General features: G+C 39.6%; 1 protein-coding gene across 1 annotated transcript; it reads right to left on the reverse strand.

Moving 5' to 3' along the window:
* Window positions 1–1160: 1160 nt before the first annotated feature.
* Window positions 1161–15970, reverse strand: LOC310952211 (uncharacterized protein; the record flags this gene model as incomplete). The annotated part of the gene is given in 4 exon segments (XM_083920746.1): window positions 1161–2830; window positions 2833–2878; window positions 14244–15907; window positions 15910–15970. Coding segments are annotated over 4 exon segments (3441 nt in total).
* Window positions 15971–16941: the final 971 nt, after the last annotated feature.

Here is a 16941-nt window from a genome sequence, read left to right on the forward strand (position 1 = left end):
GGGGAAATTAAATAGGATTGTATTTATTTAATTCAAGATTTATTTATTTATTAATTTATTTATTTAATGTTTTTTATATTTTTATTATTTCAGCACTAAATAAATTAATAAACACTAAATAATTAGTGAATAAAATGGAAAATTAAATAGGATTGTATTTAATTAATTAAGATTAGTTTTGTATTTTTAAATTATATATATCTTTATTTATTTATTGAATATTTTTTATGTTTTTATTTCAGCACTTTATTCATGAACATCTGGTTTAATGAGCTTTAACAATTATGTTTATTAATTATCACAATAACATCTAATTTAATCTGCTACTACATTATTAAAATAAATGAATTAATAAATAATTTAAAAATATAATTAAAATAAATAATTAGTGAATAAAAGGGGAAATTAAACAGGATTTTATTTATTTAATTCTAGATTAATTTTGCAGTCATATTTGTTTATTTCATAGGCATATTTTTAAATGATGTCTATATTTATTTATTAAATATCTAATGAAAGAGCATAATTACTGTACAGTATGTTTCATTAGTTTCTTTTGCAGCTGTTTATATTCCAACATTATCTGATTATATGTTATTGAAACAACAAAGAGGAGAAAAGAGTGTGTTGACGTTTATTTCTTGATAAAGCTTCAGTTTGTTCACACGTCCCATCAGTAAAGTGAAATGACTCAATGATTTCAGGAACACTTCATCCACACAATCAACATGTTTGAGCAGAATCTCAGCTGTGGAACAGAGAAGAATCAGGATTTCCTCCCTCATTATAATCTGGATTATTACACTTTAGCATCAATCCCAGAGCCTCATTCGTACGTGTGACAAACAAAGAAACAACAACATACAAATGCATCCATAGAATCAGATATTCATCAGACATTTAGAGCACACACACGTTTCCTTTTCCATCCCCATGAGCAGTGATAGGCTCCGTGGCTAAACACACGCAGGAAGGAGCGCCACCTAAAGACACTCAAACATTTACACCACAACTTAATGACAAGACGTCAAAGTCCCGCCCACAACGTGTGAGTGACAGCTGATCTGTGTGCAGCCGAGACGTGGAAAGAAAAATCAGCTCTCAGCGACAAACGTGGAGACGAAATAAGTTTGAGGATTTAACCATTAAATGACTTCTGACTATTTGACTTTACACAACTCAGCAGCAGAGTTTACATAAATACCAAGTCCAGCATAGAGAGGCTGAGTGAATGTGGTCTGGACTCTGTGGAGGAGAGTCATGGTTTCAGAGACGCTGTAGAAGGACAGAACACCTGCACTGTGATCCAGGTACACTCCGACTCTGGAGGACCAAGGACCTGAGACGGGAGTTTGGACGTTGTTGTGATAAAAGTTATAACTGTTGTTGTTACAATATAACCTCCAAGATTTGTCATTGAATCCAAATCTCTCTACTCTGCTCATATTCTTGTATGCGACTGCTACAGAAACTACTCCTCTCCTCTCCACCTCCCAGTACCAACGTCCAGTCAGACTCTCTCTACTCAGGACTTGAAGATAAACAGTGAATCTGTCTGTGTGATCAGAATAAGACTGTAGTTCACTCATGCATGTTGCTTTTCTGTTCCCCTCAGATAATAACAGACGTTTGTGTGCTGTGTTTGGATCCAGTGTGATTTCACGTGAGTATCTTAAGAAGTCAGCTCTGGTCTCGGGCTCTGCTCGTGGATCTGACAGTAAAACATCCACTTCAGTCCCAGTCAGTGAGACGTTTGTCCATTTCTCTCTCAGGACGTCCTGTAGTTTCTCTGTGACTTCTGACACAGCCGCCGTCACGTCCTCAAAGTGTCTCAGAGGACGGATCTCGAAGCTGGATGTAGATTCAGTGAGTGGAGACAGTGAGGTGTAGCTGTGGAGGAACTGGGTGTGATCCTCTGTGTGTGAGAGTTGTTCCAGCTCAGCGTCTTTCCTCTTCAGCTCAGTGATCTCCTGCTCCAGCTCCTCCTGAAGCTCTTTGACTCGACTCACTTCAGTTTCCTGCTGGGATCTGACCTGCTGCTTCACATCGGAGCGTCTTTTCTCCATGAGACGGATCAGCTCGCTGAAGCTCTTCTCGCTGTCCTCCGCTGCTTTATCAGCAGAGCGGTTGATGGCCTCCACCTGCTGCTGAAGCAGCTTCACATCTTTCTCTCTGTCCTGGATCCTCTGCTGGATGTTTAGTCGACTCCCCTCCAGCTCTCTCTGCCTCTGGCTCCTTTCTGCTGCAGCTGAGACTGTGTCGTGGCCTTTGTGTTCGTCCACAGAGCAGAGGTAGCAGATACACTGCTGATCAGTACGGCAGAACATCTTCATCACCTCATCGTGACGAGAGCAGATGTTCTCCTGCAGCTTCTTGGAGGGCTCCACCAGCTTGTGTTTCTTTAAAGCAGCTACGTTGTAATGAGGCTGCAGGTGTTCCTCACAATAAGAGACCAGACAGAAGAGACAGGACTTGAGGGCTTTCAGTTTCCTCCCAGTGCAGAAATCACATCCAACATCCTCCGGTCCAGCATAGCAGTGATCATCAGGAGCAGCTTGGAGTCCAGTCTTCTTCAGTTCCTCCACTAAAACTGCTAACATGGTGTTTTTCAGCAGGGCAGGCCTCGGTGTGAAGCTCTGCCTGCACTGAGGGCAGCTGTGTGTTTTCTTCCCCTCCTCTTCATCCCAGTGGCTTTTAATACAGTTCATGCAGTAGCTGTGTCCACAGGGAATAGTCACCGGGTCCTTCAGTAGATCCAGACAGATGGAACAAGAGAAGGTTTCCCGGTCCAGCTGAACTCCTTTCTGCGCCATTTCACCTCTCAGTGCCAACGCCTGTGTGAGTTTCTCTTCCTCAGCAGTGAAACTAGTCTGAGCTCTGATCTCAACAACAGGTGTGTGTGCAGTGAGTGGGGCCTGTCAGCTCCTGCACGTCACCACCATGTTGGTTCCACCCATTTTCAAAGTGTAGATCTGAAGGGGAGGGAACAAGGAAATAAGTGGAGTTCAGAGTGGAGCTGGCTGTGTTTCAGAGCAGGAGGAGGAGGGAGGGGTTATCAAGCTGTGTTCACTCCAGGAAGAGGAGCGCCACTTTGTTTCCTCGTTGACAACAAAGCCTCGGTTCAAACCCGCTCCACGTCTGAAAACACGTCGGTGTTTAGTTATAAAACACTTGTTGGCAGCTCAGTCTTTGGGGGCGGCTCCGTATTTCTCTGACTCTTGCCGACTGACAGCGGCTCTGAATGATTTCACCTCTTCTATAATAATTCAATCGTCTTCTTTGAAGCGTTTGTGAGAAGACGATTCAATTTCACAACATCATCTGGAGCCAAACGAGCGTTTCAAGCCTCATTTAAACAAACATCATTTCATCAGTGATTTGTTGCGACTGTGAATCCAGAAGGACGTGAATGAATCAGACCAAAATGATTCAAGCTTCACTTTGACTGCTTTGACTGCATTTGCACTGATGTTTGAAACGACGCACTTTTACTTTAAAGCTCTTTAATCACACTAAAACATCTTCTTGACTCAAAATGTTCATGGCTAAAATCATGGTCATTCAAACGGTTTGAATACATATTTAGTTCATTTGCCAGGTGGTGATCAGACTTCATATCTAAGGACATGTTTGTCTTATGAGGCTGCGTCCCCAGCCAGGAATTCAACCCCTCCCATGCAGGGCGTGCGCTGCCAGTGCTGAACAGGTTCTCCACCCTGTCCTTATTTTGCTGCTTGGCAAGTTTTATTGATTTGCTGACCTGCTTCTGTAGCTCCTCACATGAATCCATATCACCTGTATTAACACTGATGTTTCTCTTGTTGATCGCGTTTTTGACTGATTTTGAGACCCATGGCTGATTGTTAGGGGAAATGGAGATTGATTTTTTATGGATACATAGCTCCTCACAAAATGTAACATAATCAGAGACCGTCTCAGTCATTTCATCCACGACTTTTTTAACAAGTCCCAGTCCGTGCAATCGTAACAATCCTGGAGACGTCCGATAGACTCCTGTGAGAAATAACCAAAGATTGACCTAACTTTTTTTTGTAACTCTTTATTTATCTATGATGTAAATCCCATAATAGTCAAGCTGTGAATGACTGCTGGGGGGGTTGTGGATAGGAGTCACAGGGGTTTGCAAATGGTGACATTCAGTGGTGGTAAAACACTGATAACATCCACTGGGGTCATAAACATTGGGTAGGGTGTTTTTGGTTACTTTGATGTCCTTGTGTCTGTAAGGAGCTTTGATGTAACTGTATAAATGTTGAAGTGACTTGAAGACAGGCAGAGATGGTTGGAGACCCGGCTGTTGGTATGATGTCTCTCCTGTATGCATGCAGTATTTAGTAAAGACATGATTTGAGAAACACTGAGGACTCCAGAGAAGTTCTTTCACACTCCTCCGTCCAGACCGGAACTAATCTACATGACCTATGGTCTGGAGGTGTGGGGACACACGTACCAAACTATGTATGGTCAGTAGCACCAGATTCCTGGGGGTGCAGATCACCGACACTTTGACCTGGTCCCTTCACACCTCTGCTCTCGTGAAGAGAGCACAGCAGCGTCTGCACTTTCTGCGTCGGATGAGAAGAGCATTCGTTCCCCCTCCCATTCTCACCACCTTCTACAAAGGGACAATAGAGAGCATTTTAACCAGCTGCATCTCTGTCTGGTCTGGGGCCTGCAACGCCTCAGACTGGAAACGTGTAGAAAGAGTGGTGAGAACAGCGGAGGGTATCATCTGTACAGCTCTTCCTGCTATCCACGAGACTGCACGCAGACGCTGCCTGACCAGGGCAGAGTCCATCATCAAGGACCCCTCTCACCCCCATCATGTTCTGTTCTCCCTGCTGCCCTCTGGTAAGAGGTTCAGCAGCTTCAAGAGCAGAACATCCAGACTCCACAACAGCTTCATCCCCCACGCAATAAGACTTTTAAACTCCAAATAACCCCCCCCCCACACACACACACACACACACACTCACTCGTCACTTTACTGGACACTGCGTCACTTCACTTGGACACTATGCACTACCTCATTCCATTCTGTTACTCTCTGTTTATATTCACCGTTCACTGTTTATTTATTATTTATACTTAATATTCTGCTGCTAATACTCACTTCAAACAGCTGTCAACTCTGTCAACTTAGATGCTATATTATTTTTTATTTTATTTTATATTTTATTTTATATTTTATTTGTTGTAGATATGTCTATATCTTGCCTCCTTTTATATTTTATATTTACTTTTTATATTGTATATTTTTTGGTGGTTTCTGGAGCCTTGCAACGGAATTTCGTTTGTATACATGAAAATGTGTGTGAATGACAATAAAGTTAGTCTAAGTCTAAGTCTAACTAACACCAAACCAGTCAGTTTGATCCAAAAAAGGGCAATGCCACTTATAAATAAAGCTGGATATAGGGAACACACAAATACACTTTTCATCCCAAAAAAAGCCTTGAAATTTAAGGACTTAGTTTACTTTTGAACGGCACAATTTATGTTTAAAATAAAGAATAATCAATTCCCCATTTTGATCCAGAACCTGTTCCAGGAAAGGGAAAGTACCGATCTGCTGAGAGGGCGAGACGTGCTAAAAAAGCCCAGTGTTAGAACAAACGCAAACATGTGTTTCTGTTGTTGGAGTGAATGTTTGGATGATTTGGCCGTAGATTTAAAAGACTGCAGAACATTAATTGACTTTAAAACTGTGCTCAAGAGGAACATGATTCAAACATATGCTGATTGTGTTTCGCTGACAGCAGCAATAAATTCATTATTAGACATTTTCTTTCTGACCTGTGTGTAGCAGCGACCTACGTTTATGTGTTATAAAGGGACGGCGTTATCAGCTTTAGCTTCTGCCTGTTCCCTTTTTTCAGACCTTATACATTTATTTTTTGTGTTTGTCATGAAATGTCTTTGTCTGAAATGTCTGAAAATAAACTGAACTGAACTGAACTGAACTAATCTTCATTCCGGTTTGTGTCTCTTCAGGACCGGTTTGTAGGACGGGACCAAATAAACAGTGTTGTGGTCTGACGCACCCAGTGAAGCTCTCCGGAGGGACTTATAAGCCCCTTTTCTGGAACCATAACTCAGATCCAGGCACTTAGTAAGTCTAGTCGCACACGTCACATACTGGTAAAAGTTCCCCAGGTGTTTCCCTGGTTTACAGTTATTAAAGTCACCCATAATGAAGCTAGGAGCGTCTGGCGATAGAGCTTGTAGCTGTAGCCCTGTGCGAGTGATAGCCCCAACAGCATTATCCATATTAGCGTTGGGGTGAATATTTACCAGTGTGACAAACAACTGAGTGAATTCCCTTGGTAAACAAAAGGGCCTAAGCTAAACAGAGAGAAGGTCAAGGTCCGGGGCACAAAGACTCTCCCTGACCATCACGTCTCTACACCAGTTCTGATTGACACAGAGAGCTGTGGTCATGAAAGCTGGGTCAGGACCCAAAGAACCAGGTCCAGGTCCAAGTGTCTGAAATGTGTTTCCTCAGGAGGGGGTCTGGAGTCTCCCTTAGAGAGAGGGGGAGAAGTTCAGCATCCGTGAGGAACTCGGAGTAGAGCCGCTGCTCCTTTGTGTTGAAAGGAGCCAGTTGAGGTGGTTCAGGATCATCTGGTAAGGATGAACCCTGGGCGCCTCCCTAGGGAGGTGTTCCAGGCACGTCCAGCTGGGAGGAGGCCTCGGGGAAGACCCAGGACCAGGTGGAGAGATTAGATCTCCACACTGGCCTGGGAACGCCTCAGGATCCCCCAGTTAGAGCTGGTTAATGTGGCCTGGGAAAGGGAAGTTTGGGGTCCCCTGCTAAAGCTGCTGCCCCCTGACACTCGACCCCGGATAAGAGACTGAAGATGAGATGAGACCTTCTGTCTCCAGGCGGCAGATTCGGAGAACGAAGTGGCAAGAGGTGTCAGTGTAGGCCTTCTCTCTTCATGACCGCACAATCTGATGATGGTGACATGATCGCAGACACTCTGGATGTTGCAGTGATACTGGAGGACAAAGTTGTCATCCGTGAGCTAAAAAGTGTTCCAAACGCGTTTGCTATCCTAATTGGCCCCCTGTATAGTCTCAACATCGACTATCCAAAGGGACTGAAGTACAGCTTTGAGGTGGTCCAGAAAGGTGTCATGGATGTTGGCAGAGCACCATGCTCATCCAAAGTTCTCAAAAACAGGATTCTGCAGCAAACGGTTTGATCCACACAGAGCCTGGCCTGCGTTTGCATGCTTCAGTATGGCTGCCTTCTCTGCGTTGTGTAAATACAAATGTTGCATTTAAGTCAAATCGTTATTGTAACCCCACTAATTATGCAGCTCAGCAGAGAAATGACATCTCTAGATATCGTCTGGATAAACACAGGTGGGACCACACATGTTTTACCACATTTGGACGGTTTGTAGCTGTTCAAAGGGACCTGACTCAGTTCACGTCATGGACAGCTCAGTCTTTATACGTTTACATGGTTTTAGAAATTTGCAGTGTTGTGTTCAAATGAATATTTTGTGACAAAAGTAATTTCTTTATGTATTCCACAGTCATTTTAGAAAATAGGGGATTTAGTTGACCTGACATATAATACAGTTTGAAGGCATTGATCAAACTTAAGATGGTTAGTGTGGTCAACTTTGACCTGAAGAGTTACCTGGCTGCCTTAAAGTGTGATGTGGATTGAACTAATGGTCTCAGCTGGAACAACTTAAGCTTCATGGTACGAGAAACTAATGTAGAAATACATGTTTGTTGGTCGGACTTGTAATATAATGTCACCTCAACTACGTATCGAGTTCACACAACTTCAATTTCTTTGTTAGAACAAAAAATATTATTGGCTGAACTGAAAATATCAAGTGACCAAACTGCTTTTTGGGTTTCGGATCAGTCGATTAGACCAATTATTTTAAATGGGAACAACTTAAATGTTAGTGTAAATAACTCAACTTCCTTAGCTCACCTAACTCAAAATGTTATTTTTAGTCATTTTGCGTCTTTTTGTGGAAGTTTTGCATCTATTTTTAGTCATTTTGCATCTTTTTGTGGTGGTTTTGCATCAATTTTTAGTCATTTTGCATCTTTTTGTGGTGGTTTTGCATCTATTTTTAGTCATTTTGCATCTTTCTGTGATGGTTTTGCATCTATTTTTAGTCATTTTGCATCTTTTTGTGGTGGTTTTGCATTTATTTTTTAGCCATTTTGCATCTTTTTGTGGTGGTTTTGCATCTATTTTTAGACATTTTGCATCTTTTAGTGATGGTTTTGCATCTATTTTTAGTCATTTTGCATCTTTTTGTGGTGGTTTTGCATCTATTTTTAGTCATTTTGCATCTTTTTGTGGTGGTTTTGCATCTATTTTTAGTCATTCTGCATCTTTTTGTGGTGGTTTTGCATCGATTTTTATTCATTCTGCATCTTTTTGTGGTGGTTTTGCATCTATTTTTAGTTATTTTGCATCTTTTTGTGGTGGTTTTGCATCTATTTTTAGTCATTTTGCATCTTTTTGTGGTGGTTTTGCATAAATTTTTAGTCATTTTGCATCTTTTGTGGTGGTTTTGCATCTATTTTTAGACATTTTGCATCTTTTAGTGGTGGTTTTGCATCTATTTTTAGTCATTTTGCATCTTTTTGTGGTTGTTTTGCATCTATTTTTAGTCATTTTGCATCTTTTTGTGGTGGTTTTGCATCTATTTTTAGTCATTTTGCATCTTTTTGTGATGGTTTTGCATCTATTTTTAGTCATTTTGCATCTTCTTGTGGTGGTTTTTCATCTATTTAGTCCTTTTGCATCTTTTTGTGGTGGTTTTGCATCTTTTTTTAGTCATTTTGCATGTTTTTGTGGTGGTTTTGGATCTATTTTTAGTCATTTTGCATCTTTTTGTGCTGGTTTTGCATCTATTTTTAGTCATTTTGCATCTTCTTGTGGTGGTTTTTCATCTATTTAGTCCTTTTGCATCTTTTTGTGGTGGTTTTGCATCTTTTTTTAGTCATTTTGCATGTTTTTGTGGTGGTTTTGGATCTATTTTTAGTCATTTTGCATCTTTTTGTGGTGGTTTTGCATCTATTTTTAGTCATTTTGCATCTTTTTGTGATGGTTTTGCATCTATTTTTAGTCATTTTGCATCTTCTTGTGGTGGTTTTTCATCTATTTAGTCCTTTTGCATCTTTTTGTGGTAGTTTTGCATCTATTTTTAGTCATTTTGCATGTTTTTGTGGTGGTTTTGGATCTATTTTTAGTCATTTTGCATCTTTTTGTGCTGGTTTTGCATCTATTTAGTCCTTTTGCATCTTTTTGTGGTAGTTTTTCATCTATTTTTAGTCATTTTGCATCTTTTTGTGGTGGTTTTGCATCTATTTTTAGTCATTTTGCATCTTTTTGTGGTGGTTTTGCATCTATTTTTAGTCATTTTGCATCTTTTTGTGGTAGTTTTGCATCTATTTTTAGTCATTTTGCATGTTTTTGTGGTGGTTTTGCATCTATTTTTAGTCATTTTGCATCTTTTTGTGGTGGTTTTGCATCTATTTAGTCCTTTTGCATCTTTTTGTGGTGGTTTTGCATCTATTTTTAGTCATTTTGCATCTTCTTGTGGTGGTTTTTCATCTATTTAGTCCTTTTGCATCTTTTTGTGGTGGTTTTGCATCTATTTTTAGTCATTTTGCATCTTCTTGTGGTGGTTTTTCATCTTTTTAGTCCTTTTGCATCTTTTTGTGGTAGTTTTGCATCTATTTTTAGTCATTTTGCATGTTTTTGTGGTGGTTTTGGATCTATTTTTAGTCATTTTGCATCTTTTTGTGCTGGTTTTGCATCTATTTAGTCCTTTTGCATCTTTTTGTGGTAGTTTTGCATCTATTTTTTGTCATTTTGCATCTTTTTGTGGTGGTTTTTGCATCTATTTTTAGTCATTTTGCATGTTTTTGTGGTGGTTTTGCATCTATTTTTAGTCATTTTGCATCTTTTTGTGGTAGTTTTGCATCTATTTTTAGTCATTTTGCATGTTTTTGTGGTGGTTTTGCATCTATTTTTAGTCATTTTGCATCTTTTTGTGGTGGTTTTGCATCTATTTAGTCCTTTTGCATCTTTTTGTGGTAGTTTTGCATCTATTTTTAGTCCTTTTGCATCTTTTTGTGGTGGTTTTACATCTATTTTCAGTCATTTTGCATCTTTTTGTGGTGGTTTTGCATCTGTTTTCAGTCATTTACCATCTTTTTTTGGTGGTTTTGCATCTATTTTTAGACATTATGCATCTTTTTGTGGTGGTTTTGCATCTGTTTTCAGTCATTTAGCATCTTTTTGTGGTGGTTTTGCATCTATTTTTGGTCATTTAGCATCTCTTCGTGGTGGTTTTGCATCTATTTTTAGACATTATGCATCTTTTTGTGGTGGTTTTGCATCTGTTTTCAGTCATTTAGCATCTCTTCGTGGTGGTTTTGCATCTATTTTTAGTCATTTAGCATCTCTTCGTGGTGGTTTTGCATCCCTGTAGTCATTTTTTGTCTCTCTGTGGTCGTTTCTGGTTGTTTCGTGTGCACTTGTGGTCATTCAGCATCCTGATAGGTCCGTTCTGTAATCCGTCCTTGTTCTATAAATGTCCACAGTTTCCTGAAGCCCAAATGGCCAACGGACAGATTCATGGACTGATAAATCCTTCATCTGTTCTGTGTTCATTTAGAGCAGATAAGAAAATGTGTTATTCATTTAGAATGACATCCTTGAAACAATGGACGCCCTAATATCAACACATCTAATAACGGGACTTCCTGAAGCTCACAGATCAGGAAAAAAGCTTCTTTTTAACGTCACTTCCTGTTGTTTCCTCATGAACTCGTGTTTGATCTCAGAGCCAGAATTCTGAAGCACACACAGATTTAATGTGAAAGACTTTTTCACAGTTCTCAGAAACGCTGCGGAGGAAAGTGACGGGGAAGTGAAAGTGACGGTTATAACGTGACCTCTGCTGCTGCTGCTGCTGCTGCTGTTTACAACATTAGCAACAGAACGTGCTTCAAGTGTCAAAGTAAAGGTGCTCATCCTGCTCCTGTGACTGTTACACCGTGTTTTTATTGATGTGTTAACATGTCAACTTTAATGACGTTCATCTTCATTTGAAAAGTTACTACAGCTCTTTAAATAAATGTAATAAAGTCAAATAAGTGAAATATTACTCTGATGTGTAAGAAGATGAAAGCGCCTCAAATTTGCATCTATTTTAAGTCATTTTGCATCTTTTTGTGGTGGTTTTGCATCTATTTTTAGTCATTTTGCATCTTTTTGTGGTGGTTTTGCATTTATTTTTAGTCATTTTGCATCTTTTTGTGCTGGTTTTGCATCTGTTTTTAATCATTTTGCATCTTTTTGTGGTGGTTTTGCATCTGTTTTCAGTCATTAAGCATCTTTTTCTGGGGGTTTTGCATCTGTTTTCAGTCATTTTGCATTTTTTTATTGTGGTTTTGCATCTATTTTTAGTCATTTTGCATCTTTTTGTGATAGTTTTGCATCTATTTTTAGTCATTTTGCATCTTTTTGTGGTGGTTTTGCATCTATTTTTAGTCATTTTGCATCTTTTTGTGGTAGTTTTGAATCTATTTTTAGTCATTTTGCATCTTTTTGTGGTGGTTTTGCATCTGTTTTTAGTCATTTTGCATCTTTTTGTGGTGGTTTTGCATCTGTTTTTAGTCATTTTGCATCTTTTTGTGGTGGTTTTGCATGTATTTTTAGTCATTTTGCATCTTGTTGTGGTGGTTTTACATCTATTTTTAGTCATTTTGCATCTTCTTGTGGTGGTTTTACATCTATTTTTAGTCATTTTGCATCTTTTTTTGGTGGTTTTGCATCTATTTTTAGTCATTTTGCATCTATTTGTGGTGGTTTTACATCTATTTTTAGTCATTTTGCATCTTCTTGTGGTGGTTTTACATCTATTTTTAGTCATTTTGCATCTTTTTTTGGTGGTTTTGCATCTATTTTTAGTCATTTTGCATCTATTTGTGGTGGTTTTGCATCTGTTTTTAGTCATTTTGCATCTTTTTGTGGTGGTTTTGCATCTGTTTTTAGTCATTTTGCATCTTTTTGTGGTGGTTTTGCATCTGTTTTTAGTCATTTTGCATCTTTTTGTGGTGGTTTTGTATCTATTTTTAATCATTTTGCATCTTTTGTGGTGGTTTTGCATCTATTTTTATTCATTTTGCATCTTTTTTTGGTGGTTTTGCATCTATTTTTAGTCATTTTGTATCTTTTTATGGTGGTTTTGCATCTATTTTTAGTCATTTTGTATCTTTTTATGGTGGTTTTGCATCTATTTTTAGTCGTTTTGCATCTTTTTGTGGTGGTTTTGCACCTATTTTTAGTCATTTTGCATCTTTTTGTGCTGGTTTTGCATCTATTTTAAGTCATTTTGCATCTTTTTGTGGTGGTTTTGCATTTATTTTTAGTCATTCTGCATCTTTTTGTGGTTGTTTTTGCATCTATTTTTAGTCATTTTGCATCTTTTTGTGATGGTTTTGCATCTATTTTTAGTCATTTTGCATCTTTTTGTGGTGGTTTTGCATTTATTTTTAGTCATTTTGTATCTTTTTATGGTGGTTTTGTATCTATTTTTAATCATTTTGCATCTTTTGTGGTGGTTTTGCATCTATTTTTATTCATTTTGCATCTTTTTTTGGTGGTTTTGCATCTATTTTTAGTCATTTTGTATCTTTTTATGGTGGTTTTGCATCTATTTTTAATCATTTTGCATCTTTTGTGGTGGTTTTGCATCTATTTTTATTCATTTTGCATCTTTTTTTGGTGGTTTTGCATCTATTTTTAGTCATTTTGTATCTTTTTATGGTGGTTTTGCATCTATTTTTAGTCGTTTTGCATCTTTTTGTGGTGGTTTTGCACCTATTTTTAGTCATTTTGCATCTTTTTGTGGTGGTTTTGCATCTATTTTAAGTCATTTTGCATCTTTTTGTGGTGGTTTTGCATTTATTTTTTAGCCATTTTGCATCTTTTTGTGGTGGTTTTGCATCTATTTTTAGTCATCTTGCATCTTTTTGTGGTGGTTTTGCATCTATTTTTAGTCATTTTGCATCTTTTTGTGGTGGTTTTGCATCTATTTTTAGTCATTTTGCATCTTTTTGTGGTGGTTTTGCATCTATTTTATGTCATTTTGCATCTTTTTGTGGTGGTTTTCCATCTTTTTACTATCTTTATTTATTTCATAGGCATATTTTTAAATTATTTATATCTATATTTAATTATTGAATATTTAATGAAATAGAAAAAAATCAAACCTGTTTTTTTATTTTTTATTTCAGCACTTTATTCATGTACATCTGGTTTAATGAGCTTTAACAATTATGTTTATTAATTATCACAATAACATCTAATTTAATCTGCTACTACATTATTAAAATAAATGAATTAATAAATAATTTAAAAATATAATTAAAATAAATAATTAGTGAATAAAAGGGGAAATTAAACAGGATTTTATTTATTTAATTAAAGATTAATTTTGCAGTCATGTTTATTTCATAGGCATATTTTTAAATGATGTCTATATTTATTAATTAAATATCTAATGAAAGAGCATAATTACTGTACAGCATGTTTCATTAGTTTCTTTTGCAGCTGTTTATATTCCAACATTATCTGATTATATGTTATTGAAACAACAAAGAGGAGAAAAGAGTGTGTTGACGTTTATTTCTTGATAAAGCTTCAGTTTGTTCACACGTCCCATCAGTAAAGTGAAATGACTCAATGATTTCAGGAACACTTCATCCACACAATCAACATGTTTGAGCAGAATCTCAGCTGTGGAACAGAGAAGAATCAGGATTTCCTCCCTCATTATAATCTGGATTATTACACTTTAGCATCAATCCCAGAGCCTCATTCGTACGTGTGACAAACAAAGAAACAACAACATACAAATGCATCCATAGAATCAGATATTCATCAGACATTTAGAGCACACACACGTTTCCTTTTCCATCCCCATGAGCAGTGATAGGCTCCGTGGCTAAACACACGCAGGAAGGAGCGCCACCTAAAGACACTCAAACATTTACACCACAACTTAATGACAAGACGTCAAAGTCCCGCCCACTACGTGTGAGTGACAGCTGATCTGTGTGCGGCCGAGACGTGGAAAGAAAAATCAGCTCTCAGCGACAAACGTGGGGACGAAATAAGTTTGAGGATTTAACCATTAAATGACTTCTGACTATTTGACTTTACACAACTCAGCAGCACAGTTTACATAAATACCAAGTCCAGCATAGAGAGGCTGAGTGAATGTGGTCTGGACTCTGTGGAGGAGAGTCATGGTTTCAGAGACGCTGTAGAAGGACAGAACACCTGCACTGTGATCCAGGTACACTCCGACTCTGGAGGACCCAGGACCTGAGACGGGAGTGTCGACTTTGTTGTGATAAAAGTTATAACTGTTGTTGTAACACTCTAACCTCCAAGATTTGTCATTTAATCCAAATCTCTCTGCTCTGCTCATATTCTTGTATGCGACTGCTACAGAAACTGCTCGTCTCCACTCCACCTCCCAGAACCAACGTCCAGTCAGACTCTCTCTACTCAGGACCTGAGGAAGATAATTAATGAATCTGTCTGTGTGATCAGAATAAGACTGTTCTTCACTCATCCGTGTTGCTTTTCTGTTCCCCTCAGATAATAACAGACGTTTGTTTGCTGTGTTTGGATCCAGTGTGATTTCACGTGAGTATCTTAAGAAGTCAGCTCTGGTCTTGGGCTCTGCTCGTGGATCTGACAGTAAAACATCCACTTCAGTCCCAGTCAGTGAGACGTTTGTCCATTTCTCTCTCAGGACGTCCTGTAGTTTCTCTGTGACTTCTGACACAGCCGCCGTCACGTCCTCAAAGTGTCTCAGAGGACGGATCTTGAAGCTGGATGTAGATTCAGTGAGTGGAGACAGTGAGGTGTAGCTGTGGAGAAACTGGGTGTGATCCTCTGTGTGTGAGAGTTGTTCCAGCGCAGCGTCTTTCCTCTTCAGCTCAGTGATCTCCTGCTCCAGCTCCTCCTGAAGCTCTTTGACTCGACTCACTTCAGTTTCCTGCTGGGATCTGACCTGCTGCTTCACATCGGAGCGTCTTTTCTTCATGAGACGGATCAGCCGGCTGAAGCTCTTCTCGCTGTCCTCCGCTGCTTTATCAGCAGAGCGGTTGATGGCCTCCACCTGCTGCTGAAGCAGCTTCACATCTTTCTCTCTGTCCTGGATCCTCTGCTGGATGTTTAGTCGACTCCCCTCCAGCTCGCTCTGCCTCTGGCTCCTTTCTGCTGCAGCTGAGACTGTGTCGTGGCCTTTGTGTTCGTCCATAACGCACACAAGACAGATACACTGCTGATCAGTACGGCAGAACAGCTTCAGCACCTCATCGTGACGAGAGCAGATGTTCTCCTGCAGCCTCTTGGAGGGCTCCACCAGCTTGTGTTTCTTTAAAGCAGCTACGTTGTAATGAAGCTGCAGGTGTTCCTCACAATAAGAGACCAGACAGACGAGACAGGACTTGAGGGCCTTCAGTTTCCTCCCAGTGCAGACATCACATCCCACATCCTCAGGTCCAGCATAGCAGTGATCATCAGGAGCAGCTTGGAGTCCAGTCTTCTTCAGTTCCTCCACTAAAACTGCTAACATGGTGTTTTTCAGCAGGGCAGGCCTCGGTGTGAAGCTCTGCCTGCACTGAGGGCAGCTGTGTGTTTTCTTCCCCTCCTCTTCATCCCAGTGGCTTTTAATACAGTTCATGCAGTAGCTGTGTCCACAGGGAGTAGTCACCGGGTCCTTCAGTAGATCCAGACAGATGGAACAAGAGAAGGTTTCCCGGTCCAGCTGAACTCCTCTCTGCGCCATTTCACCTCTCAGTGCCAACGCCTGTGTGAGTTTCTCTTCCTCAGCAGTGAAACTAGTCTGAGCTCTGATCTCAACAACATGTGTGTGTGCAGTGAGCGGGGCCTGTCAGCTCCTGCACGTCACCACCATGTTGGTTCCACCCATTGTCAAAGTGTAGATCTGAAGGGGAGGGAACAAGGAAATAAGTGGAGTTCAGGGTGGAGCTGGCTGTGTTTCAGAGCAGGAGGAGGAGGGAGGGGTTATCAAGCTGTGTTCACTCCAGGAAGAGGAGCGCCACTTTGTTTCCTCGTTGACAACAAAGCCTCGGTTCAAACCCGCTCCACGTCTGAAAACACGTCGGTGTTTAGTTATAAAACACTTGTTGGCAGCTCAGTCTTTGGGGGCGGCTCCGTATTTCTCTGACTCTTGCCGACTGACAGCGGCTCTGAATGATTTCACCTCTTCTATAATAATTCAATCGTCTTCTTTGAAGCGTTTGTGAGAAGACGATTCAATTTCACAACATCATCTGGAGCCAAACGAGCGTTTCAAGCCTCATTTAAACAAACATCATTTCATCAGTGATTTGTTGCGACTGTGAATCCAGAAGGACGTGAATGAATCAGACCAGAATGATTCAAGCTTCACTTTTACTGCTTTGACTGCATTTGCACTGATGTTTGAAACGACGCACTTTTACTTTAAAGCTCTTTAATCACACTAAAACATCTTCTTGACTCAAAATGCAGATGAACTGAGCTGAGGTGCTTTAACCTGCACTACATCCCTGCTTCATGTGTTGAAACACACTGCGTACAGAAAACAGCACATTGAGGAACCAAAGAGTCGTGCAGATATTTTATTTATGGACTTTTCATCTGCTTCAAACTCTATTCAACAGGATTTTAGCAGAAATATTTAGAAAACACAGAGTTTGGACTTGAAGCTGTCTTGATTCTGTGTTTGTTGAACAAAATGACCAGGTTATATGTTTGTTTTTGTTTGTTTTTATTAAATATAAATACTAAAAACAGTATACAACAGCATCAAACAGGGTTACATTGGATAAGTG

The sequence above is a fragment of the Echiichthys vipera genome (genome assembly GCF_963691815.1).
Source record: "Echiichthys vipera genome assembly, chromosome: 1".
NCBI classification, from domain to species: Eukaryota; Metazoa; Chordata; class Actinopteri; order Perciformes; family Trachinidae; genus Echiichthys; species Echiichthys vipera.